The following is a 27,982-nucleotide window of genomic DNA, read 5'->3' on the forward strand; positions in this document are numbered from 1 at the left end:
AATATTTTTTGCAAATCGATTTCTCGTAAAAATATTGATGTCTTTGCATAGAGATTATCGGGAAATTAATCTTACTAATAAATTTCATAGAATATGTATATAGCTATATAAAGAAATAGTAATAAATAATAACATGGTTGATAAATTCAGGTTGCAAAACATATTTCTCCTTTAGTATATTCGTAAATTCTTTAGTAAATGCAATATCGGTTTATTGAAGTTGTGAGAGCTTTGAAACACACTCCATTTTCGTTTCGTTAATTTAGATCGTTTTAATTTATTTTACAAACGGATACTTCATCTGAATATTTTTTAATCTTAAATATTTTATTGATATAAATGTTTTTTTAATTTTCTAATCGACTCATTACATGATATGTCATTAGTGACTTAAAAATAGGTATTAAAAATATGACTTAAAAAAGCTACGCATCATAAATACACGTAAAGATATTCGAAGTTCGTTGGTGGTATTTCGTAGCCTCTTGAGGGGAAAAATTAAATAGCTCTCAATCTACAGTACCTCTTTTATTTATTGTGTAAATTTGTTTCGAATTGAGAAAAACTATCTTTAAAACTTTATGCAAAAAAAAATAAGATTTTATCTTTATTCAGTCAAATGTACTAATAAAAAACTTATGTGAAAAAAATTTAAATAACAAATATAAGAATGACATGTCTTTTGCTGTGCTTGGCTTCCAGATATTTTGAAACGTGCTAAATCCTCTGTACATATTTTCTGTTTCTCTTTTAAGTTGTATATTTTATTTAATTGATACATACTCATAATATTTTATGAATATATGTAATTGTCAGGAAATATATATACTATAATATATAGATGAAAATTCAAACATGTTGAAACTCTGTCCAATAACATTATTACGGTATATTAAAGAAGACCTATATAATTACATTGAAATGTAAAAGAGGTCTTATTTACTAAAGTCAGTTTCATACGCACAATCGAAAAATTCTAATTCTTACGTGAAAAACAGTAATCTTTCATTGCTACAAAAAATTTAACAAACAAAAATTATCAATTTTATTCCCCTTATGCTATCTAAATACAAATTAACTTTTGATAAAATAATGTCTTCAGCAAAAGTAAACTATTTGATCAGTGACTACTAGTTACTTTTTTTAAATAGTCCTCCCGTATTTATCTTATTTGAAAGACAAACTATTTCCATTTTTTATTTACTTGTTCTAAAACAATGTTAAAGCACATCATCGAATGGAAATGAAACAAAGGAAAATATCGAGAAACTGAATATTAACAGAAGAAAAACCAAAGCAACTTCATCGGTAAGGAAATCCGGTCATCGGGAAAGGCTATAAATTTTGCCTGGCTGCAGGGATCGAGCTTAAGGGCGGGGGCGTGTGCAAAAAGGACCGAGAGGCATCCCGACAGATCGATAGGGGAGCCAGCGCCACTCGCGACTCGATCTCTGAAGTGATCGCACGCTTCGCAGACCGCTTCGCCGCTTCTCAGTATACTTCGACGCTCTAAGTCTAAGGGATCAGTTATGGAGGTGAGTGGTATTTACATCAAGCTGGCTTCGCGCGTCTTTGTTAATTGAGTTTGATTTCCTACAATTTACTATTTGAGTTTCTTTGTTAAATATTGTTTTACTTTTAAATTGGCTTTTAAATTGTATTGGCTTTTAAATTGTTTACAATTCTTTTCATATCTAAGCAGCATTTTATATTGTAACTTTCATAGATTAAAAATAATAAAAAAAAAATTGTGATGATATTATACAGATAAACCGTAGATGTTTAAAGATTCTCTTTTGGACATATGTCTCCCCTTGTTTCTAGTTTCTAGTTTCTATAGAGCATTGGTAAATTTAAGTCATGTTTTCAAAGAGCGTTAATAAGTACCGCATTTAAATTTGAATTTTTTTTCAAAGCAAATCGATAATTTCTTCATGAGACGTTTGTTTGTAGTTGGCTCTCGTGTTTATAATGTTCATTCTTTGTTAGAAGTAAATAGGTCAGGGGTCGTTTTATCTGATGGCTCTCAAATACCGTCCTTTTTTTAATTTAAACGAATAATTAGTTTGTAATTTTGCTCGTATAATTTTATTTTAATAACCGAAGTTTCGTGAAGGATATGATACTTTACCGCATTACCGATTTCTAGATCATTATAAAATTAAATATAATGTATTCGTATTTAATATGTTTTATATTGTTTCGTACAAACATATGTTGGTTTAAATTAAACGAAAACACATAGTAATATTTCTTAAAGCAGAAAGTTGTGGTGCTGACGGATGTAACGAACTCTGTACCGGTAGACCCTCACTTCCTGTGTCAACAATAATGAGTGGTATAACAATAATAAGACACAAACCCACAATACCATGTAATAAAATAACAAACAGCTGGCTGCTGGACAGACGTTATCGCCATTTGAACTCCAGTTCTCAGTCTATTTTAGTAATGGCGCCGGTTTAAGGATGATGACACAAGAATGATATGAACTATAATAACATAAGTTTAAACATACTAAGTGATAAAATCGTTTAATCTATTAAGAATACATATATACAATAGCTACATTTTAATTATTATTTGTAAATAAATCAAAAAATCGAGTTAGGAAATACTTTCTAAATTTTTTTTTATTTTTTTCATTTAAACGTAATGAATTCATTCTTGTTTAATAATCTGAATGAATTAATAAATGAAATTCTTAATTTAATGTATTGCTTCGTATGTACGTGCCCTAAAACAAAATGTCGTTGACTGCACATTTATTTTTATTTTATTATCTTCATGTGAACTTTTATCTCAACGGCAAGGCTATATAAATAGTATGTGTTTAAAATACATTAATGTTTTGATATAAAAAAGACAACAAAAAAATGTAATTTAATGCCTTCCTCCTATAACAAACGGGTTTGTCTCTGGGGTGAAACTGCGATTATTTTTTTACAGACATTGTATTGCTAATACATTTATATGTATTTCTATTTATAGTGATGTAAATAAAATAAACATTGTTTCTTTTGTTCCCCTAACCTATTATTTAAAAATACTTTATTGTATAAATTTAATTTTTATATTAAAATAAAAACATCCAGATCTAAGATAAAAATACAAATTAATTTAAAAAAAAGAAGAAAGAAACACGCTGAAAGTAAAGTATTAAAAACAATATAATTATAATGTCCGCTGTTTATTTTAATAACATTGTATCATTTTGCACGATCATATCTAATACCGAAAGTACAATATCACTTTATAATATTTAACTGTAAATGTCTCTATGTCTAAATGTCTTTATGAATTTCCGTCATTTTAGAGTAAAGTACTATTTAATCCTATCCCATCTAACTTTATATTTTTGGTGCGATATCATTTTCATCAAATATAAGACTAAAACAATCGTCACTTTAAAATATTTTAAAAATGAAAAAGATCTTCTGATATCCAAAGATCCTTTTCATCTTTATTTCAATATTTCATGAGTCAAATTAATTTCAAAGTCATCTATATTGAGTTGATTAATACAAATAGACACGCAAGAGAATAATGAGGTTTTTGTTATGTCTCAATCAATGAACACATCAATAATAAAAGTCATCACTATATAAGCGTAGTTGAAGTGGAACCAAACCATACAAGTATATAAACAATCAAGTTAAAATCTTTTTTTTCGTAAAATGTTTCCCGTAAACGTGCTATAAATTCTTAGCAAATAATTAATATCATTACAAAATATTATTCAATAAAATATATTAATGCAATGCGATTTCATTAATGCCAGGCGAAAACTACATATATTTGTTTGCAGTGTGTTAGTAACAGCGAAAGCGTGTCCACTAATTTTCTTCATGCTAAAATTTTAGAAAAAAAAAACACTTGTGGAGTTAAATAACAAAACATGAAATTGAAACATTAAAAATAACTAACATTGGATTGTTTTTGCAATGCCTTAACAATGAATAATTACATTACATATGTATATAGTTACGACGACCCGGTTTGTTACTTAATTTTATGGAAATACATGAATAGTTTTTATGAGTACGTAAAAAATATTATAATCTGGATTTGTAACCAGCGCCTACTTTCGTTATTAACATTAAATAATAACGTAAGAAATATTGACTAAAGTTGTCATGTCTACCAGTTTTTACAAAAAAAAGATATGGTTTGCAGTATAGTTTTAACAAAAATTAACAATTTAGAAAATGCTTATAAAGTTTTACTGGGTATTCATGAAGTGTCTTTATTTAGTATAATCGTTGGTGGCTGATGATGGTGGCCCTGGTGGTGGTATCGGTCTCGATGTCCCTGGCCGAGCCTCGGTCCGACCATGAGCTCGTGCGCACCGAACGTGGCGCTAAAAATAAAGGTTAGTGGATAAAACTATTTATATACTAGGATGTTATTCTATCCTTTATTGTTCGGTAGAACGTATTCCAGTTACCATTATATACAGAGTTGCATAAGTTTTAGTCAAACCACTATTTCATACTTCCATGTAATAGTTAGATACTGTATACATTGGGAAGTTAAGATAATATTACGGCAAGCTCAAGGCTTATCGGAAAGCAATGTTTCACCTCAACGGCTTGTGAAGTTTGCGTTATAATTTCATACAGCTTAAATATGTCATTTAAATTATATTACTTATAAAATATATTAAAAAGGATTAAGAGTTAATAATAAACATTTGTCATTACACTTAGAACAAACAGGTTGATAGAGGAGTCACTTTAATTTACTTTTAAGTTATTGCTTTGAAATATTCAGTAATGGTGATAAATAAAATGAAAAATATGTGTTTAAAATTAGTAGTTAAAATATTAGTGTATAACCCAGGCGCATTTCTTGTGTAGAAAGCCCTTCCGTGACAGACTAAAAGTGTCGTCGACACACCACGTATAAATAAAAGGGTTCGTTATGAAGATTCCTGGTCCAAATTAGAGCGAAGCTTTACTTTTTGCATCTTCGTCCTGTTGCCTCTTAAACCCTTCTTAAAATAATTATTGTAAGAAGTGTTTGTTTAAAGAAGTTTTATAATACAAGCAACTTCTTTGAACAAAGCATAAAATAATAATGTGCAAATAAAATCATCATGTTATCAAAGCTGTGCTTAGAAATTTACTACTAAATAAAATTTAGACTCAAAAGTACATACGAGAAATTATTCTTCTAATTATCTGGTTCCCTATGTCCAAAAACAGATTTTACATATTTTAACTTTATTATATCTTATCTTTTTCGTATTTTTAATGACTGGTATATTATAATAAATTTATAAACTTTGATAATATCGTTTTATTGTTACCAATGTACAAAGTTTATTAAATTTATGTTAAACAAAAAGATATTGATATTTTTTACTTGTTAGAATTAATTAAAAAGAGGTCGAGTTTTTAAGGAATCTTACGAGCTTTTTTGTTCTGACAGCAATATTTAAGGCTGACATCCGTATAGGTCTAAAGTTTTAAGGTTAAGCTAAGTTAATTTAAGTATAAATTATTAGAAATATATTTTTTATTGGTGAAATCCTAAGCTTTAAGTTATTTAACAGTATGAAATTAACGTCCTTTAACACTTCAGTAAAACTTGCAGCAAAAACACCTTTAGTTTAGAAAGCCAACCGGCCAGCTTATTGATTTGGAGTTTCTAAGATATAACAGAAAAACAGTAACTGCTTATTTATAATACGTTTTTTTGTTTAAATTTTATACTATTATATCTGATAAATTTATATTTACAGACTATTTTAGAAAAATACTTTCAATTTATATAATTTAACATTTTTTTCTCCATCTGTCATATGTTGAATTACAGTTGAATGCAGAGCGAGGATAATTTGAAATTCGCTGGACCGAGAAGAAAATGTTCTTATCTTAGCTGGCATCTTCATGCCTTCTGTCATTTATTTATGATGTATTCCGAACTTCAATAAGCAGATAGATTCAAAATTTAAAATTCAGTCACAAAGCTTAAAGCTTTTGAATTCTCACTGTCAATCACATTTAGCAATTATTGAGTTAAGATTAAAAACACTATTTCAAACTTTTAATAAAATATTTTTTCCAATAATATTTCATAGGATCTAATAAAAAATTCCCTTTTTTATTCTCAATACAGTACTTGCGCTAGTCTAGTCTTAGGTATTCTAGTCTTCTCCCGAAGTGTGAGACGGAGGAGGTAAACATATGTCAACCTAATGCTACAACATTCAACATTCTGACTAGGACCTCCGCGACGGGTTCATGATTTGTTTGTTAGCGTCAGATTGTTTCTAATGCACGCGGTGTAATTAATATCTTGTCCGGTCTGCAATTATCACTAGAAATAAATAATGTTAATTACAACTCCCTTTTTTTGAGTAATAGGCTATCAAAAAGACAGTATGGAACACGAGCATGATAAAATTATAATAAATAATAAAATCGAGGAGCGAGAATTGCATGTTAATGTTGAAAGTTCACCAGACACTAAAACCGAAATCATATTTTATTAATACATGATATGATGATCTTTGACTTCCAACGTGTCATCCCGATGGTAATTCCATTGAAAGAGGATAAAACTATAAAAAACAATATTACTGCGTGTCGGACCATACCTTTATTGGACAGTAAAAATTATCAGAAGATTATTTCTTGAATTTACGCGAAGATAATAGCAGAATTGTGTCGCTGACGATTAATATTGCAGTAAAATGATGTACAACAAGAACAGTATTTTAATTTACTTATTGAGACATATATTTTTACAACTTGCATATGTCTATTTACATATATTTGCTTAGCTCCAAAAATTAAATATCCAATAGTATAATTTACATATTAGATTAGTTAATAATCAATAGTTTCTATTTTATTATCCAGAGATGTCTGTATGTCCTCATACACCTCGTTATCTTTTTGTCACTCAGGCTACCCAGTCTTACTGACTTTACATGCCCCAGGAGTTGACTACCTATAGCGTAAGAACGATAATATTACAAATGTGATGTGTGATCTATGAGGTCTTTTCTATATATCAAATTTATATACTCTTGCCAAACTACCCAATTACGAAAAAATCATATTCAATATTTGTCTCCTTGAATTAGAAATCTATAATGAGAAAAATATATTTACATATTTTCTTTCTGACCAAAGTAAATTTATATTAATGAAACAAATCCCGAATATTGAATTAGATTTTTTATGGGATATAAATAAGACAATAATAATAATGGAGACATCAAAAGACACAAGCCATAATACGGTGATACGAAATATTCTTGTTATAATAGAGTCAATAACAACCACTTATTGAATAAAAAGCCTTAAAATTATAGCTAATTTCAAGAAATTATACCCTGACAGTCATGGCATAACTTCAGCTGTCGGATTTAGAAAACATAAATTCCGACTGTCGTGATTTATTTTGTCGACAATTCCAGCGATCTCAAAATAAATCGTTAGTTTGTTACACATGTTGTCAGTTCTCTGAACCGTCCTGATTATATTAAGTGAATATATTATTTTTTACATAAACTTGTATTTTACTTGGAATATATACATACATAAATAATGTCTTCAATTTGCGTAGGTTCATGAAATGATAGAACACAGTTTATTTTGTGACATCATTCTTATAAAATCACACAAATGAGTAGGTACTTTAATCTCATTACAAGCTATAATATCCTATAAATTAAGTTATGACGTTTCTAGTAGCAGTAAAAACTATTAATATTTTCTTATTTTATAATATAAAATTTTGATGTGAGTAAAACGTTATTAATTTATGGTTGTTAAAATTTTCATTCTTTAGAGACCTGCCGCTACGTACGCGGCACGTGGTCCGAATGTGACCCCAAGACGAACGTGCGTTCACGCACTCTTACTCTCAAAAAAGGAGACCCTGTCAACTGTGAACGTGCTAAAACCATACAGAAAAAGTGTAAAAAAGGTAACTTTAACTAATTTTAGAATACCAATCTAGTTGAAAATGGGTTAAAAAATCTGAGAAATGTATTTTATTTTTGTCATAACCTGGTGTTAAGGGCTAAGACATAAATAAAACTTACCAAGGCCGTCTCATAATAAGCAGACCGAAGCACTCTTGTTTCGCTCAGTAAAGAGCCAAAGAGGCCACTATAATTTATACGATCTAAAATGCCTTAGGTGCCTAGTCACAGCTTTTTACTCTTTAAATCATGAACCGCTTTACCTTGCACTGCGCTCGTGTCATAAGTGCCGTAGGGCCAACAGCTACTAAAAGCCATTTCAAACTATAAATGTTTCCTTTTAATTCTTCAAAACTCTAAACATTTGTGACAACGTAATAGTTAGAATAAAAATATAATTTTCATAGCCTGTCGTTACGAAAAGTCATCATGGAGTGAGTGTAGCCCCAATGGCGAAATGTCTCGGACGGATATGCTGAAGAATAACAGTGACCCAACCTGTGACACCAGCAGACGCGTCACAAAGAAATGCAACAAGAATAAGCAGCTCAAGTCCACCAAGGACAAGGGTAATGTTAAAAGAGAGAAATATTTTATAAGAGTATTCCTCGGTAGTTCAAGTATCCTATACACTATACATACACTAACACTACCTATACACAACACTTATTTTTTTAATTCAAGTTCCTAAAATTTTATTCTTTTAATTATTCAATGTAAAAACTTGTCTGTCTGCAAACAACGTGTTTCTTGCAAGTAGTGCAGCTCGTCTGATCGTATAACCGATATTTTATATGAAACTAATTTTTAAAATTTTGTTACAGGTCGCCGAAATCGTCAGTAATTTTTCAAGACATTCACTTTAGTAAAATAAAATTAACCTCGTTAATTCGATGGTGTTTGTTCGATGGCTCTAATTTATGTCATAGTGCCAAATAGTATCAATGGTTGTCTTTCTTTCTAATTTGCATTATATTTAATAGACGTAATTTAGCTACAACGTTACAGTACAATCTATCTTTAAATTTTCTTCTTTTAAATATGTACTAGCCACAATTTCATTTTATTACTATCTGTAAGTTGGATATTTGATATTAATAAAGGAGTACTTAAAATTATCTTTTATTTATTACCCAAATTCTTATTAATGTTTGAGTTCAAACTATATATGTACCTTATTTTAACGAAATGATACACGTCTTCATTATTTTAAAAAAAATACTATGTTATATACATATTTATATTACAAAGAATATTTTAACAATATGATTTTCATAAAATTATTTAAAAATTAATAAGCAACTTTAAAACAGACAACTTTGAAGATTTTTTTATATTTTTTGTAAACAAAACCTTAAATTCCTTGCACGTCAGTATTACAGTCTGCTCGACTCCACGTTGTATCCAAAATGTTGCGCAGAACTTAGTCCCACTCTGTCTTCTAAAACAGACAGATTTTAATATCATTATAGGTTATATTAGGTTAAGGAAAACTGCAACTTATAACATTCACGTCTCTTATATGCTATAAGAATGAATGTATTACTGCATTAATAAAAACGTCTCAACAAGCGTCCGCTTCTACAAATTTTCCCTTAATATTGTTTATTCTAAAATAAAACAATAAAAATCAAAACAACACTATTGAATAAATGAAAATTCTCCTACGTTCCCACATGACATTTGAATTCCCAAATCATCCAATAATGATGTAGTATGTTTAGGTATAAATTGTGAATCTCGATTGTGATCTTCAAACTGTCATATTCTGCTGCCCTAAAAATTTTCTGAAAACTGTAAATAATTCTCTAAAACAAACTACGACTCCAACTACGGAGAAAGATTACAAAATGATAAATAGTCGTACACGTAGAGTATTTTACAACATTTTGGAAAAAGGAGAAAAATTTACACGGCCCGATTCTGCGATGACATTGACAATAGAGCATAAAAGTTCAACATAAAAGTTGAAATACTCTCTTATATTATCTGGTAACCACTGTAAATTCATAAATATTTGACAAAACAGACGACAGTTTAACAAATGCTATATAACAATAATAGATATTTTTATCATTACGTACCTAATATTTTTATCTAAATAAATAAACACATTTAATTCGTCTGGTTTACCATTTACCACATGTACGGATACTAAGGAATAGAACTTTTTCACAGTTTTTATAGTATAGAGTTTTTATTTTATACTATATTAAATATTTTACCTCCCAACGGTATATATATATATATGTATGTGTATATATAAATAACATAACATAATAACGGTATGTATATATATATATATATATATATAAATATATTTTACAATCAAAGAAAGAGTTTTAAATCATTCAGGGTTTCATTATTTTTAAAGTGTTTTAGGATTTTGAGAACATTTTTTCATAACACTTCCCATTTGTTTTGAGTAACATATCGTAACTTTAAATTTATAAGCAACTCAAATAACGTTTGTTATGTTACTGAGATATGTGTTATTAAACACCTTAAAATTAAACACCTTCTCACTATTTTGGATATCTTGGAAACGGACTTCGACATTTGAGACCAAGCAAACTGGTTTGTTTTTGGTCCTAGAATGGTTCACCAACTGTCAATTCTTTTTCCCAAAAGTTTCAAATAAAAATCTCACCCTTATCATATTTATATTAAAAAGAAGCCTACGAGAGGATAGACAAGGACGATTAAATTAAATTTGACTCAGTATCTACTGAGAATCTTATTTTTTTTAATTTATTTTAAACAGAAAAATTGTATCTCTTTGATCTCATCGTTTCACGAGAGAATGAAATATTGATTTTCCAAAATCTGTTTTTTTTAAATTACCCAATATCTTATTTAATTGATTTATGTACTAGACATAAATTAGATCCCGTACAGTAATTACACATTCTGAGAATATTTCTTAATCGGAAGATCCACAAAAGATTTGGAATTTTCAAGGAAATTAATTTTTTTATATATTAAAAATTTAAGGACTTATGATTTCATATCATAAGTTTGAAATCGCCAACACGCCATGAGAAAGCGTGGTGGTAATGCTCTAACTTTCTATATGTGTTTAGAGGCCTTTGCTCAGCAGTTGTCTTCAAAAGGCTACTGTTGATAATGATGGTGATGATGATACGATACTCGTATTTTATAATAATTAGGAGATAACAAATGGTATAATTACCACCTCACCTAATCGATCTTGATTACATAAAAGTTTTTATGATCTGATCAACTATGATGTGACTATCGATTTGACAGTTTATTTGGGTGACACTGCAAATGTTTAGAACTGGTCAACTAGACACTTTGCTAATAAAAACTTTTTTTTATTTAAATTTTAGAACTCTTTGGTAAACTAATATAGTATATTGCATTCATTTGTCATTTGCTTTTGTGAATCGGCGGCAAATCTAAAACTCTTGTTATATGTGAAAATGAACCTAAGGAGAGAAAATTTATGTCGTGGGCTTACCTAATAACGAAGCTATGATAGGCTGAGATTAACATTTCTTCGTAAAATCCCATCTTTTGCCACTATTTTCAATTGGTTTAACGAGTTTAAGCGTGGACGTTGCAATCTCAATGATGATCCGCGTGAGGGACGTCCTTTAACAGCGATTACTGAAGAAAACATCAGTGTTGTGCGAGGCATCATAGAGGAAGATAAGAGCTGACTTATCAGCAGGTAAGGGCAATCGGAGGCATTGGTATGAATCAAATTTTACAAAACCTACACGAAAATTTAGGCGTATTTTTCGTCAAATTTAGGGAAAAGGCGTGAAATTTAGGAAGCTTTGTACCAGCTGCACTCCCCATACTTTAACCGACAACCAGAAACACTTTCGTATGGACTGGTGTCCTCAAATGTTAGATAAGATCAACGGCGTTAACTCAAATGCTGCAATTGACCTCGTGACAGTTGATGAAAGCTGGATATTTTGTAACAAACCCGAAACTAAAAGACAATCAGCTTAGTGGGTGAATCCTTTCGAGGATCGGCCATCTAAGGTGAAAAAAACGAAGAAGTCAAGAAAAAAAGATGAGTGCCTCATTCTTTGACTGAAAAGGTTATTTCCCAACAATTTTGTTAAAATATGCAAGGACAGTTACTGCAGACTGATATGTCCTGTTTTCTTGGAAAAAATTTGATAGTAGCCCCTTCGAAGCAGGATCCTCCTTCACCACGAATATGCTTCAGCGTACTCCACAAAACGGACTGTTGAATAATTGACTATGGCAAGTGTCGAGATAATGAGGTATTCGCTATACAGTCCTGACCTGGCGCCCAACGATTCTTATTTATTCTCAAGAACTAAAGTTAAAATTCAAGGTATTCGCTAAACCAGCCCTGAAGTTGCGGTGAGGGTATGAAAATGCCATAGAAGAGACCCGTAAGTAAGAATGGACCCACTGCTTTTCTCTGTGGTTCCATTGAATATAACTATGTGGTGAAAGGAACTTAGATTACTTCGAGAAACAATAAAAGTATTGGCGTCTTTCTAAATTAAGGCGTTTTTCATTTTCTAAAAATTTTCAGTGTTACCTAGGTACAGTAAATAATACTAGCTATGGGTCCAGAATACTGATATTGTGCTGTCAATTTCTATTGCATGATTATTTTGATGAATACTTGTAAAATTCGTTAGTATACATAATTGAAGGACGTTTGATGTTTATCATAAATGAAGAACAATTTTTACTTTTTTTATAGTTTTGCAAGCAGGGCATTTTTCTTTAAGTATGTTCATTGTTAAAGTAATATTTCGTCATTCTTGAAGAGCCAACACAACAATAGTGATATAATTGGTGACAAGCAATACATTTATATTTTTTCTTTGACTGTAATGATTTGATTATATCAATATTTTATTTGGAGATATCCAAAATACATTAATATTATCTTGCTTCTTTAAGTTCAACTGGTGTATTATTCATGGAGAACGTCGCTCACGCGTTTCTTTTAACCAGTGCGTCAACTACGTGTCACACACTTATTTGCATTAAATCGTTTCTTTGACTACTTTATTTACTATATGTTTCACTTATAATATTACTTGACATTTAAATAATATTTTATAAAATAGTATAAATGTTAACTTAATTTTTAGCACGTTTATCATGTAAGTAGGTCGATGTTTTGTTACACTTTTTGTTTCAACGATAAACAATACTATACTACACAGAAACATTTTTATAACCATAACAGATTTTTCGATGAGTGTAATCTCATCATTTTGGATTATAAAAGTTTTATAGCACTAAATTATGGGATTATGTAAGGAAATAAAAGAAAATTATGATGATAATTGCATATATATTTTACAAAATACAAAAAGAAAAGCCGACCAGTCAACGTCGATTCGCCGTCCAGCTCTTTATTTATGCACCTATATTTATGTCTCCCAGCTGGATAGCGTGCCGACGTGAAGGACGCTTTATTCTAACTCTACAATAAATATCAAGTATAAATAATAGAACTGTCGCATTTACTACATCGTTATTGCGTTTTATCACAGGTCAGAGTCACGTGATGAGCACGTAGTTAGTAAGTGGCTTTCACGCGATTGGAACGCCGGTCTATTATTTATTTGAATAGCTGCTTCGCGTATAGCCATATGCGGAAGAAGTATTCGTCTCTTCGCAAAAGTGAGCCTCGCGCGTACGAACGGATATCGGCATCCATATTGTGTTCGCGCAACCACGAGGATGTCGGCTGACTGAAAGATGTGGGTTCAGTTCCTGCAGTCATTTCACTAAATTCGCTGGCTTCCGCACGAGAATCTGTGAAATCATGATAGCAAAATATAGAAATTATGAATCATAGGTAACATAAAACATATACTGAATGACAATAATGAATATATACTCATAAATGGTTGAAACTCTAGTTAAAGAATATCGTCATTAAAATTAGGGCCACCCACCTTCACAAGGTAGTACCCTTAAGGGTTCGATCGGCTCTAGAGGTTCACTTAATCCAATCTCATTTCGGGCATATATTCGGATCAGGTAGGTGTGGTCCTCTCCCAGATCTCGAATATTAAACTTGAGAACACCAGCGTCCACTTTGCCTACTTCCATCCACATGGTTTTAGTGACGTCACGAATCGCAATGTTATAGCCAAGAAGTGGCGAGCCACCGTCCCACTCCGGCGTTCCCCAGGAGCATGTTATATTGGTTCCCAGCATACGGATTTCTAATGGCCCGGTTGGCGGTGAGGGAACGGCTGGAAGAGAACAAGTATAGATTATTACATAAAATAATAAAAGTTATAAAAACAGGCCATTTGAGTAAAGTTAAATATTTTTTTAAGCCGAATGACTTGACTTTGTATGTCTTTCTATGAATTTAATGACAATATCGTTAAATAACACTCACTGGCGTGTTTTTCTAATCTAACGCTTTCTGATTCCATGGGTGGTCCAACGCCTATAGCATTTTCAGCCGACACTCTAAAGATAAGGTCGTCCTTGTGTTTTAAATGTTCTACACAATGTTGCAGCACTCCAGATGAAACCGTCACAACTTTTGACCATTTTGTTTTTGATGTCTTGCATTCTATTATATAATCTGTCCAAAGAGATACCATAAGTTTAAAACAAACGAGAAGCAAATCTAGTAAATAACGGCAGACTAATTTAAGGAATATTAATTAGTTTTCCTAAAAATCTTATGTACATATGTTATAATTTAAACATATAAATCTCTTTTTTAACCGAAGATCATAAAGCAAATTTCTAAAAACAATGCAGTTCTAAATTATGAACGTACTTGTAAGCGATGAACCTCCATCGCTAGCAGGTGGAGTCCAGCGAAGCGTCACAGATCGGGAAGTGACTTCACACGCTTGTACAGACTGCGGTTGTCCCGGGGCCGCTAAGATAGACATAATAGTATATCCTTGTAGTTGTGACAATAAAATAGGTTTATTATTTTGCATAGCTATTACTTTTTAAATGCAAGTAAAATAAGAAGAGTATATTTTTATATTTTTATATTTTTAATGTTACATTATTACAGATTTAATGATTTGTGAGTTTCGTTTCAATTAAAAATAGATTAAATATTTTCTATTACTTAAGGAAATTATTAAATTATTGAATTCACATTGGAGAATTCTTTTGTTTCAATGAAACTTAATGGTATTTATTTAGTCTTAATAAAGCCTTACAAATTGTCTTACACAGAAAGGTGATTAAAAATATAGAGAGCACTCACTAGCTGTTTTACCGATGGTGACCTTCTCATCGGATATATACGGCATGCTGGTGCCTATTTCATTTCTCGCACTAATCCTAAATTGGTAGGTTGAATTCTTTTTAAGATTAGAAATTTTGGCAAAAGTGTTTATTGAAGTAGCAATGAAACGCCACTGAGCACCATCTTCCTGAATCTCTATAGAGTAGTCTATTATAGCTGAGCCACCATTTCTTTCAGGAGGATACCATGAAATCGTAACCCCATCAATTTCCACACCATAAATACCAAGAGGACCAAGTGGTGGAGAGGGTACATCTGCAAATTAATTTAATGTATTGCTTATTTTTTTTTTAATATTTCCAACTCCATATTAAACCAACTGACAGATAGGTAAAAAATTATAAATATAACTAAATAAACTAATGATTTATTAAACCATACGAACCCAAAGCATTCTTAATAATGATGGGATCGCTTTCCAAAGCTTCGGAAATTCCAACGGGGTTTTGGGCGAGAATACGGAACATGTATTCGCAGCTATCACTGAGTCTTTGTATACAATATGATTCTATGTTTTTGTCTACATCAGCTACTTTAACCCATTGATTAAGTTCTGGTTCCAGTTTTTCAATTGCATATTTGATCAGTTCAAGTCCACCATCATCTAATGGCGGCTTCCACTCTATTGTCACTGATTCGCGGCTTATCTCTCTCATTATCACTGGCCCTTCTGGTTGACTAGGTTTATCTGTAAAAGTAACGCTTTAATTAAATTTAGTGAATACTATGAACTGAGAAGTCTAATTTAATACTTTCACAATTAACTAAATAAATTTAATATCACTAAAACTTTTTATTAGACGAATAGATATGTAATTTTGTATGAATACCAACCACTTACCATAAACTTTGAGAATTGCATCAATGGAAGTAGAACCAGCATCATTACTAGCTGTGATTGTGTATCTCCCGGAATGCCTTCTTTGCAATTGCTTTATCCTTATAATACTTGTGTTCTCATCCGTTATCACCTCTACTTCCTCGTCAATCCCAATACCGTCTTTGGACCAATTGATATCAGGACTTGGAATGCCATTAATAAATGCAGAAATACACCATTCTTCGCCAACTACGTGTTTTTGTATGATTTCCTCCTCTAATATGGTAATAATGGGTTTCTGTCTTATCTGTAGTGTACAACTAGTACTAATTTCACCTTCCGTATTTGATGCTACACATTTGTAACTACCTTCTGTTGTTTTGCTTGCTGTTACTAACAACGATGCAACTCGATCAATGTAAGTTGCTTTTGCTGTTTTTAATTGCTTTCCGTTTCTATACCAAACCACTTTGGGTTCGGGAATGCCTCCGAAAATGCAATTTAATTCTACTTCATCATTCGGTTCTCCGATAACATCTGTTAATGGTTTTACGATAGTGGGTGCCTGTGATTTGATAAACTTCTTTATGAGGATGTAATCAGTAAGTTCTGAAGCGTCACTCACTCCAACTTCGTTTACTGCAAATACTCTAAATCTATAAGATGAATTTGTTTTAAGATTCTCGATGCAATACTGCGTTTTTTTAATGTTTTCAATAGATATCCACCTGAAAATAATTGTAGTGTTGTAGAAAGTAATAGAAAGTTATAATAATGATAGTTATATCAAATAAAAAAAACTAAAGTAGCTGTTATGTCTATATTTCAATTTTAAATTCACAGAAAATCACAGAAAATCAATGAAAACTGAACAAGTTTATTACTTCCGGTAGATCTGTATTTTTTGCAACTTTAGGAGTTAAGGAGTAAAAAGTAAATTTAGTAAATATACCATTGTCAGACCTGGGCATGCAATCGAAAAACGAAATTCTAAACAGCTACTCACTCTATTGTATTCTCCTCCTGGTACTCTAGGATGTAGCATTCAATGTTGGAGCCGCCGAGGTCTTCAGGTTGAGACCAGAAAACATTTACACTGGTATCGCCCACCTCCAAAATAACAAGTTTGCCAGGAGGGGATGGTATATCTGTAATAAGAAAAAATATATAATCATATATCGTTGACCCTCCTCTTGCTTAACTATGATATACTTTAAAAATCTATTTTTAACGTTGACATCAATTATTATATTGAACATTAACATAAGTGTTCCTCCCAAAAAAAAGGGAAGACGACAATTAAGATATAATATTTATAATTACAGGAATAAATTAAAAGATATATTTTTAATAAAATATTACCAATAACGATAACATCCATATTAACGGTAGCCGTTCCAACGTTGTTACTTAAAGTAAGTGCGTATTTTCCGGAGTGAGTGGTATCGAGCTTGTGCAGGGTTAGGGACGCCAGGTCGGGCAATAAAGATGACCGCGATAACTTAGACCGTTTAACGGGTATATCCTCTTTAGTCCAGCTATCATGTGGCGGAGGATGTGCTGCATATACCACCTCAATTTTAATGTTACCACCCCGACGGATTCTATAAGTTGGCTCGTAGGAGATGATCTTAGGTGCAAACTCGATTACTGTATTAAAGTTAAGACAGAGTTAGAAACTATTATAAAAATTAAAATAAAAAAAATTATAGGGTATAAACAATTTGTTATACACGTACCTTCCACCTTAAGTTTCGTCGTGCATTTGGTGTCTAGTAGCTGACATGAGTAGTCAGATTGGTCTTCTTCTAAACATTTACGTATGATAAGGGTTCGTTTTCTGCCATCGGATATAAGTGTGAACTTTTCCGAATCCTCGATTACTGTCTTACGTCTGTACCAAACAACGGTTAGAGCATCGTGTGGAAGCTCTACCGTTAGATGTGCATCTGTGTTAGCTTGTACAACTATAACTTCGGGAAGCCTTATAGTGAAATCAACTGTGGGTTCATCTACAATGAGCTTTGCAGTACAACGATCATTACCAACCTCACACGAGTAGTCACCAGCATCGCTACTGTCACAATCATATATTTTCAGTTTTTGTTTTTTGCCATCTATAGTAAGTTGCATGTGATTTGAAAGTTGTATTTCATATCCATCTTTTAACCATCTCACAAGAGCATCACCTTTAGTTAATTCTATTTCAAACGTTGCTTTGTTTCCTTTGTTAACCCTTTGGTTTTGCAATCTTGATATAATTTCTGGAGGAAGTTCCACTACAGTAACCTCAGCAGAACAGGCATCATTTTGTAATTTACAAATATATTCACCTTCATCGTGAACAGAAGTGTTTCTGATGAATAGTTTTCTAATGTTCCCTCTTTTTTCCAGTTCATATTTGTTCTTTTTCGGCTTTATGGTTTGTCCATCTTTTTCCCAAACTACATCGGCGTTCTCCGAACTAATTTCAACTTCTAGTATAGCAACATCTCGTTCTTTAACCTCGAAATCTTGAAGTTTACGTAAGAATTCGGGAATAGTTTCATCAACAAAGAGCTGAGTATGGGTTTCTTGATCTTTGACAATGCATTTAAATATTCCTTTATCAGAAAGTTTCGTTTTCTTTATTCTCAATTTATGAATGCGACCTTCTTGAATAATTTCTCTATGATCCATGCCACTGAGTTCGTTATCATTGTGATACCACTTCGTAGAAACCGTGTGTGATGTTTCACATTCTAAGATAACAGTTTGACCTTCCTTTGTTACATGTTGGTGTTTCAAGTTTTTAATAAATGTTACTCTTTCTACATCAATAGTAACGCGAGCACCATGAGATGCTTTACCAGCAGAGTTTGCCGCCACACATTTATAATCGCCAGAATCCACTTCCGAATCAACGTTTGTAATAATTAAGCAAATGTTTTCACCGTCAAAGTTTTGTGAAACTCTTTCATTTGGTATGATAATCTGATTATTTCTGTACCAAGTGATTGTTGGTACTGGATTACCCGTAACTTTAGCGCTCAGTTTTATCGTTCCTTTTTCTTTCACAGTTATTTCTTGGAATCGATTAATAAATAGAGGTGGTTCCGCATTTTCTTCCGTAGGTTCTGCAAAAAGTACACATTAAAAAGTAGAACATGATATACATACATAGAACTATAAATATGTATGAAGTGAAGCAGTGAACATCATTTAAATGAAAAATTAATTTCTTATATAAAATTATGTTAAATAAAGTACCTTCTATTGTTATAACTGCACTTGTTTCGACCGATCCCTCAGAGTTAATAGCTCTCAGGGAATATACACCATCATCTTTACCTTTTACAGGTTTAACAAGTGTAATAGTATGAATATCACCATCTGACTTTACAGCTAATAATTTAACTGGTTTATTGTTCTTAAACCAAGTCACTTTAGGTTCTGGGCTTCCTACTACTTGCGTTGAAAGAACAACGCTATCACCTTCTCTTATAGTCATACTCTTTAATGGTTCTATAACTTGGGGTTTCTCCTTTTCACCAGTCCTTATTTTAAGAACAATAGGCAAGCTTGCTTCACCTTCTCTATTAACGGCTAAAACCGTATAAGTCCCTTCCTGGAATTTCTTAACGTTTTCTATTTTTAAGACACTACAATACATGTGCATATCAGATTCCGTGGTTACAGAGACGGAATTGTTCGGTATGACTTCTTCCCCTTTGAAGAACCAAGCGATATCAGGTTCTGGGATAGCAACTAACCTGCATTCCAGGAATATATTTGAACCTTCGTCAACGTACTGGGCCTTAGGTCGTTTAGAAAAGGTTGGAGGTATGCCTTCTAATATGTCCGCCAACGATGACTCACGGGAGAGACTTTTGCGAGAAAGAACTGTCATTTCTGAACCATGATCTGAGAGTGGTGCCTCAACTGTCAGCTCAGCTGTACTAGATGCAAAACCGGCTGCATTCTTTGCAACACATGTAAAAGTCCCTGCATCTTCTGGGAATACCTCACGGATAACAAGAGTAGCCACATTATCATCGTCGTAATACATTTGGAAATCTTGGGAAGGTTTAATTATTGCTGTTTGTCTGAACCAAGTAATCTGTGGTCTTGGATAGCCTCCAACCTGACACTCAAATTGTACCGTCGATCCATCAGGTGTATGTTTTGGGCGAAGTTTTTCGACAAATATCGGAGCTACGGCCTGTTCTTCAGATGCTGGTTCTAAAATACAAGTTTTAAATGAAATAATCATATTTTACGTTCCTATATACTTATTGCTGAAATGAATTCTGTAGAATTCGATTTTAAACAACAGGTCAACAGAACGTATATTAATTTGACTAATCTAAATAACAAGACTTAATATACGAACTTCTCAATGTTCCTCACTTTATTTAACAACGTTATTATTTTATATCAGAAGGAAATAAATGAGCGAATAAATCCCATGCTTTAATTGCAAAACTAAATTTAATAAAATATATTATCTAACTATAAAATATCCTCTTTATTAAAACGATATTTATGAGATATTAACAAAAGACAGTTATGACAGCTATTGCTTACTCTCGAATACTGGCAGCTTATCAATTTTTTCATTCAACTTCTTTTGCAGATATAGAGTGTAGTTGGCTTCATCCATCAAATATTGAGCTGGAACCCACCCCTTTTCTTCAGTGAGATGTTTACGAACAAACCACCAATCTTGATTCGTGGTTTCTAAAATCATAATTATTATTATATTAAAAATCCTTTGTTGAATAAAAAAACAATACTCAGTAATCCTATTTACTTGTATATAATAATTATTATTTCTTCTTATTTAATAAGTTTCTATTTATATGACTATTTAATTATATTCGTAAGACATTTTTTTTATTATTACAATTTACAAAAAGATTTTAAAAATAAGTTTTTCTTTTCTTTTTATGAGATCTACGTTAATACCTCTTGTACCATATGTTTGACTACTATATCTATGCATGGATATTACGCTGTATATCTTTAATAATATTAATTGTATAATTCAGCTAAAGTTTAATATGAATATGCTTACCTAAGATATAAAGTCTTTCTCCTTCAACTAAATTAATAGCCTCTTCTGTTTCGGCAACATACGAATAAACCGCGAAGACAGTATCACCACATCGCACATTAACAGGGGTATCTGGACAAACCAATATGATAATGTAAAATAATACAACACGACGATGATACATTGAAGGATAAAAATTATAAAAGTACACGTCTTACCTGGAAATTCTTGCTCTTTGGCTATACTAATAGATACTTCAGCTTCTGCAAATTACAAGGACATATTAAAGTGATAAATATTAAAATATCAGGTAGAATATTTGTAAATTAAAAATAAATTATTACCCTGAACTTTTATGTGTTTCTGAGGTTTGCGTTTTGTCGATATGGTCACTTGCTCTCCCTCAAAAGTTTCACAAGAAGGCCTTTTGGGTCTTAGATCTACATTTAATTCTTCTACTTCATTCACTTCATACGTTTGTTTCGAGGGTTTTCTTTTTATAACCATTTCAACATTGCTTTCAATTTCATCATCGCTTAAAATAACTTCATCCGCATGTGCGTCTGACTGAATTTCCTTTTCAATTATAATAGAAGTTGTATCGCCTGCCTCAGAAATTGTAGGTTTTCTTTTGGCTGCTAATTTAATATTACTCGACAAATTAAGTTCTTGTTGCATCAAGACTTCTGTTTGCTGTCTGATGTCAAAAGAAATTTCTTGGTCATCGGTAACATATTGCCTTTGCTTTCCTAAATCGAACGTTACGTCTTCGAAAAATTCTGTTTTCTGTTGAACTGGTTTGGGTTTTGGAACAGTAACGTTTGAATTTATTTCGTCGGTATTTTTAATAAATGGTTTTTTCAAAGGTATTATGAAATCATTGTTATCTTCTTTATCCATGTCATCAATTATTTCAACTATATCAACGCCTTCTTTTAACTTTTCTTCATAAAATTTAATGGAAGTTTCATCTGCTTCTTCAGTAAATGTTGGCTGTCTTTGTTGTTTGAGTTTGACTTTACTCGACATCGATATTTCCTCCTCCGCGTAAGAATCCAGCTGAATATTAAATTCTTGTTCAACATCCTCCTTAGTTTTAGTTACTTTTGGTCTAAAAGTTACTTCCTCGGGTTCAGTTATTTCAGTCACAGTCACCGATGATTTTCGAACTGGCTTAAGTTTCTTTTTTATAGTTATTTCATCTACTAACTCTTCTACTTTTTTAACACTAGGCCTCCGAGGTGTAACTGTAAAGTTCTCTGGTTCTTCCATTACGGACTTATCTTGGCGTTCATCTAACAAGTCATTTTGTTTTTCAACTAATCTACTTTCCATAACACTATCATCTATTTCATAGGTGGCTTCTTTCGGTTGATTACGACTATCTACTATATCCGAGTGAGTAAATAAAGGCTTTTCAAGTTCAGTTTTTACTAATTCCGGTAAATTAACTGACTTAATCACTTTTTTTCGCAATTTAGCAGCTTCTTTAATGTTTCTTGACAGTTCACCGTTCTGACGCACACTTCCCAAAAATGTAACAATAGGAGTTATCTGTTTTGGAGGCCAATCGGTAATAAACTTAATTCGACTTTTTAATTGAAATTTGGGTAAAATAACTGTAGATGGTTCTGGTCTAGGCTTAATCGTAGGCTTTTTTAATTTTATTTTAGAGAATTGTGGCTGAATGGACTCCTCTGCAAATTTAGCTTCGTCTATTTTCAGCTCGATTCGCTGGATTTTCTCAGGTTTTAAAAGTTTTTTTGGTTTTTTATTCTCAGTAATCTTATCTCCAATTTCTTTGTCAATCTGGTCCTCTGTGTGTTCCTTCTTCGGATGATGTTTCTTTCTCGTAGCTGTTTTTCGTTCAACAACTTGTATATTTTCAGGGATATCTGAAACAAAAATTACTTTTTAAATGGCATCCAACGAGTTTTGACTACAGGTCATCCCATTAATATTATCATCTTTTGCTTCTTACAGTCCATGTAGTAATCGTCTTTAGTGCAATATGCATCAAATTTTAAACTACCATTTTCATAACATATCATTGTCGGTCTTCTAATACTTACCTTTAGATTATTGACCATGTAAATAAGGATTTACGGTGTCAATTCTAACATTTTAAACAAAGAAATTATTCGGCATTTCATAATTTATCGAATACATTCAAATGTGTATTCTACTCTCCTTATGTCTACTTCATACGTCAGTAAATTAATAGGTTTCGGTATGTTACTGATGACCAATTTCGTAGTTTTAAAACATTTGGATGTCATAACACCCAATAACATTTCATTTGATGGGAGTTAGCCGAATAAACGAAGCATTTCCAGTTTACGTATCGATACGAAAAGTATGACTTATTCGTGTGTATAATAATGTGTGGTGTGTAATGTTACATTGTTAGCTTTGTAATCCCCCTGTAATGGTATTATTTTTATGGATAAAGCCTTAGGACCTACCTTCTTCTTGATAGTGCGTTTTGTAATTTTCTTGTGCTTTGGCTTACCTTCAGGAGTTTCAATTTCCTCAATAGTGACTTCCTCTGGTAATTCCACCATTTCAAAATGTTTCACTTGTTCCTCTCTCGGAGTTTCTTCTTCTGTCACGGAAACAGTTGTGACGGGTTCTTCGCCCTCTTTCTCCTCGGTTGTTATCTCTGTGACTTCCTGTCTGGGTTCCTGCCTCTTCCTAATGACTCGTTTAGTCGTTTTAACCTTTTGGACATCGCCAGTCACCGTTATCACTTCGGTTATTTTAACTTCTTCTGGCAGCTCTTCGATTAAGTAGGCCGTTTCGGATGTGTGTAGTGTTTCAAGAGGTGTGAGTGTTTCATCAGTGAGTGTATGTGAGGTGTGTACTGTGATTATAGGTGTTTTATCATCCTCTTGTTCTGTTGTGATATGTGTAGTTTCTACCTTAGGACCTACCTTCTCCTTGATAATGCATTTTGTAATTTTCTTGATCTTTGGCTTACCTTCTGGTGTTTCATTTTCCTCAACAGTGACCTCCTCAGGCAATTCTACCATTTCAAAATGTTTCACTTGTTCCTCTCTCGGAGTTTCTTTTTCTGTCACGGAAACAGTTGTGACGGGTTCTTCGCCCTCTTTCTCCTCGGTTGTTATCTCTGTGACTTCTTGTCTAGGTCCCTGCCGCTTCTTAATGAATCGTTTAGTCGTTTTAACCTTTTGGACATCGCCAGTCACCGTTTTCACTTCGGTTACTTTAACTTCTTCTGGCAGCTCTTCGACTACGTGTGCCGTATCGGGTGTGTGTAGTGTTTCAAGAGGTGTGAGTGTTTCATCAGTGAGTGTATGTGAGGTGTGTTCTGTGATTATAGGTGTTTTATCATCCTCTTGTTCTGTTGTGATTTGTGTAGTTTCTACCTTAGGACCTACCTTCTCCTTGATAATGCGTTTTGTAATTTTCTTGCTCTTTGGCTTACCTTCTGGAGTTTCATTTTCCTCAACAGTGATCTCTTCAGGCAATTCTACTATTTCAATCGGTTTCACTTGTTCTTCTCCCAGAGTATCTTCTTCCGTCTCGGAAATAGTTGTGACGGTATCTTCACCCTCTTTCTCCTCGGTTGTTATCTCCGTCACTTCCTGTCTAGGTCCCTGCCTCTTCTTAATGACTCGTTTAGTCGTTTTAACTTTTTGGACATCGTCAGTCACCGTTTTCACTTCGGTTATTTTAACTTCTTCTGGCAGCTCTTCGATTAGGTAGGCCGTTTCGGGTGTGTGTAGTGTTTCAAGAAGTGTGAGTGTTTCATCAGTGAGTGTATGTGAAGTGTGTACTGTGATTATAGGTGTTTTATCATCCTCTTGTTCTGTTGTGATTTGTGTAGTTTCTACCTTAGGACCTACCTTCTCCTTGATAATGCGTTTTGTAATTTTCTTGTTCTTTGGCTTACCTTCAGGAGTTTCGATTTCCTCAACAGTGACCTCCTCAGGCAATTCTACTATTTCAACCGGCTTCACTTGTTTCTCTCTCGGAGATTCTTCTTCTGTCACGGAAACAGTTGTGACGGGTTCTTCACCCACTTTCTCCTCGGTTGTTATCTCCGTCTCTTCCTGTCTAGGTCCCTGCCTCTTCTTAATGACTCGTTTAGTCGTTTTAACCTTTTGGACATCGCCAGTCACCGTTTTCACTTCGGTTACTTTAACTTCTTCTGGCAGCTCTTCGACTACGTGTGCCGTATCGGGTGTGTGGAGTGTTTCAAGAGGTGTGAGTGTTTCATCAGTGAGTGTATGTGAGGTGTGTTCTGTGATTATAGGTGTTTTATCATCCTCTTGTTCTGTTGTGATTTGTGTAGTTTCTACCTTAGGACCTACCTTCTCCTTGATAATGCGTTTTGTAATTTTCTTGTTCTTTGGCTTACCTTCAGGAGTTTCGATTTCCTCAACAGTGACCTCCTCAGGCAATTCTACTATTTCAACCGGTTTCACTTGTTTCTCTCTCGGAGATTCTTCTTCTGTCACGGAAACAGTTGTGACGGGTTCTTCACCCACTTTCTCCTCGGTTGTTATCTCCGTCTCTTCCTGTCTAGGTCCCTGCCTCTTCTTAATGACTCGTTTAGTCGTTTTAACCTTTTGGACATCGCCAGTCACCGTTTTCACTTCGGTTACTTTAACTTCTTCTGGCAGTTCTTCGACTACGTGTGCCGTATCGGGTGTGTGGAGTGTTTCAAGAGGTGTGAGTGTTTCATCAGTGAGTGTATGTGAGGTGTGTTCTGTGATTATAGGTGTTTTATCATCCTCTTGTTCTGTTGTGATTTGTGTAGTTTCTACCTTAGGACCTACCTCCTCCTTGATAATGCGTTTTGTAATTTTCTTGTTCTTTGGCTTACCTTCAGGAGTTTCGATTTCCTCAACAGTGACCTCCTCAGGCAATTCTACTATTTCAACCGGTTTCACTTGTTCCTCTCTCGGAGATTCTTCTTCTGTCACGGAAACAGTTGTGACGGGTTCTTCACCCTCTTTCTCCTCGGTTGTTATCTCCGTCACTTCCTGTCTAGGTCCCTGCCTCTTCTTAATGACTCGTTTAGTCGTTTTAACCTTTTGGACATCGCCAGTCACCGTTTTCACTTCGGTTACTTTAACTTCTTCTGGCAGTTCTTCGACTACGTGTGCCGTATCGGGTGTGAGGAGTGTTTCAAGAGGTGTGAGTGTTTCATCAGTGAGTGTATGTGAGGTGTGTTCTGTGATTAAACGTGTTTTATCATCCTCTTGTTCTGTTGTGATTTGTGTAGTTTCTACCTTAGGACCTACCTTCTCCTTGATAATGCGTTTTGTAATTTTCTTGTTCTTTGGCTTACCTTCAGGAGTTTCGATTTCCTCAACAGTGACCTCCTCAGGCAATTCTACTATTTCAACCGGTTTCACTTGTTTCTCTCTCGGAGATTCTTCTTCTGTCACGGAAACAGTTGTGACGGGTTCTTCATCCACTTTCTCCTCGGTTGTTATCTCCGTCTCTTCCTGTCTAGGTCCCTGCCTCTTCTTAATGACTCGTTTAGTCGTTTTAACCTTTTGGACATCGCCAGTCACCGTTTTCACTTCGGTTACTTTAACTTCTTCTGGCAGCTCTTCGATTACGTGTGCCCTATCGGGTGTGTGTAGTGTTTCGAATGGTGCTACGGCTTCGTCAGTGAGTTCTTGTGTTGTGTGAACTGTGATAATAGGTGTTTTGTCATCTTCTTGTTGTGTTGTGATTTGTGTAGTTTCTACCTTAGGACCTACCTTCTTCTTGATAATGCGTTTCGTGATTTTCTTCTGCTTTGGCTTACCTTCAGGAGTTTCGATTTCCTCGATAGTGACCTCCTCTGGCAATTCTACTATTTCAACCGGTTTCACTTGTTCCTCTCTCGGAGATTCTTCTTCTGTCACGGAAACAGTTGTGACGGGTTCTTCACCCTCTTTTTCCTCGGTTGTTATCTCCGTCACTTCCTGTCTAGGTCCCTGCCTCTTCTTAATGACTCGTTTAGTCGTTTTAACCTTTTGGACATCGCCAGTCACCGTTTTCACTTCGGTTACTTTAACTTCTTCTGGCAGCTCTTCGATTACGTGTGCCCTATCGGGTGTGTGTAGTGTTTCGAATGGTGCTACGGCTTCGTCAGTGAGTTCTTGTGTTGTGTGAACTGTGATAATAGGTGTTTTGTCATCTTCTTGGTGTGTTGTGATTTGTGTAGTTTCTACCTTAGGACCTACCTTCTTCTTGATAATGCGTTTCGTGATTTTCTTCTGCTTTGGCTTACCTTCAGGAGTTTCGATTTCCTCGATAGTGACCTCCTCTGGCAATTCTACTATTTCAACCGGTTTCACTGGTTCCTCTCTCGGAGATTCTTCTTCTGTCACGGAAACAGTTGTGACGGGTTCTTCACCCACTTTCTCCTCGGTTGTTATCTCCGTCTCTTCCTGTCTAGGTCCCTGCCTCTTCTTAATGACTCGTTTAGTCGTTTTAACCTTTTGGACATCGCCAGTCACCGTTTTCACTTCGGTTACTTTAACTTCTTCTGGCAGTTCTTCGACTACGTGTGCCGTATCGGGTGTGTGGAGTGTTTCAAGAGGTGTGAGTGTTTCATCAGTGAGTGTATGTGAGGTGTGTTCTGTGATTATAGGTGTTTTATCATCCTCTTGTTCTGTTGTGATTTGTGTAGTTTCTACCTTAGGACCTACCTCCTCCTTGATAATGCGTTTTGTAATTTTCTTGTTCTTTGGCTTACCTTCAGGAGTTTCGATTTCCTCAACAGTGACCTCCTCAGGCAATTCTACTATTTCAACCGGTTTCACTTGTTCCTCTCTCGGAGATTCTTCTTCTGTCACGGAAACAGTTGTGACGGGTTCTTCACCCTCTTTCTCCTCGGTTGTTATCTCCGTCACTTCCTGTCTAGGTCCCTGCCTCTTCTTAATG

At 33.6% G+C, this 27,982-nt stretch overlaps 2 protein-coding genes and 1 long non-coding RNA gene across 9 annotated transcripts in view; 1 reads left to right on the top strand and 2 right to left on the bottom strand.

Moving 5' to 3' along the window:
- The first annotated feature begins 1,408 nt into the window (after positions 1-1,408).
- LOC116777920 (uncharacterized) lies at positions 1,409-9,057 on the top strand. Its single transcript, XM_032671725.2, has 5 exons — positions 1,409-1,535; positions 4,255-4,372; positions 7,807-7,944; positions 8,350-8,511; positions 8,767-9,057. The coding sequence occupies exons 1-5, from the start codon at positions 1,530-1,532 to the stop codon at positions 8,784-8,786; spliced, it is 444 nt and encodes a 147-aa protein (XP_032527616.1). The 5' UTR covers positions 1,409-1,529; the 3' UTR covers positions 8,787-9,057.
- An 85-nt stretch (positions 9,058-9,142) lies between these two features.
- Positions 9,143-10,133, bottom strand: LOC133319918 (uncharacterized). The gene is made up of 2 exons (XR_009753375.1): positions 9,456-10,133; positions 9,143-9,383 (listed from the first exon to the last, which is right to left on the bottom strand). It is a non-coding gene; the product is annotated as an uncharacterized LOC133319918 (long non-coding RNA).
- Positions 10,134-13,248: 3,115 nt separating this feature from the next.
- Positions 13,249-27,982, bottom strand: part of LOC116777091 (titin) — an 88,685-nt gene continuing 73,951 nt past the window's right edge. For all 7 annotated transcript variants that reach the window (XM_061526166.1, XM_061526169.1, XM_061526165.1 and 4 more), the window contains 15 exons: positions 21,415-22,965; positions 21,289-21,333; positions 21,092-21,202; positions 20,602-20,754; positions 19,285-20,256; positions 17,775-19,151; positions 17,398-17,685; positions 17,042-17,183; positions 16,057-16,763; positions 15,601-15,903; positions 15,174-15,470; positions 14,727-14,831; positions 14,334-14,525; positions 13,879-14,181; positions 13,249-13,735 (listed from right to left, as the gene is read on the bottom strand). In XM_061526166.1, the coding sequence (XP_061382150.1) occupies positions 13,539-13,735; positions 13,879-14,181; positions 14,334-14,525; positions 14,727-14,831; positions 15,174-15,470; positions 15,601-15,903; positions 16,057-16,763; positions 17,042-17,183; positions 17,398-17,685; positions 17,775-19,151; positions 19,285-20,256; positions 20,602-20,754; positions 21,092-21,202; positions 21,289-21,333; positions 21,415-22,965 (6,743 nt within the window). In that variant the 3' untranslated portion in view covers positions 13,249-13,538. The remainder of the gene's footprint in view (positions 13,736-13,878; positions 14,182-14,333; positions 14,526-14,726; positions 14,832-15,173; positions 15,471-15,600; positions 15,904-16,056; positions 16,764-17,041; positions 17,184-17,397; positions 17,686-17,774; positions 19,152-19,284; positions 20,257-20,601; positions 20,755-21,091; positions 21,203-21,288; positions 21,334-21,414; positions 22,966-27,982) is intronic.

The sequence above is a fragment of the Danaus plexippus genome, chromosome Z (genome assembly GCF_018135715.1).
Source record: "Danaus plexippus chromosome Z, MEX_DaPlex, whole genome shotgun sequence".
NCBI lineage: Eukaryota > Metazoa > Arthropoda > Insecta > Lepidoptera > Nymphalidae > Danaus > Danaus plexippus.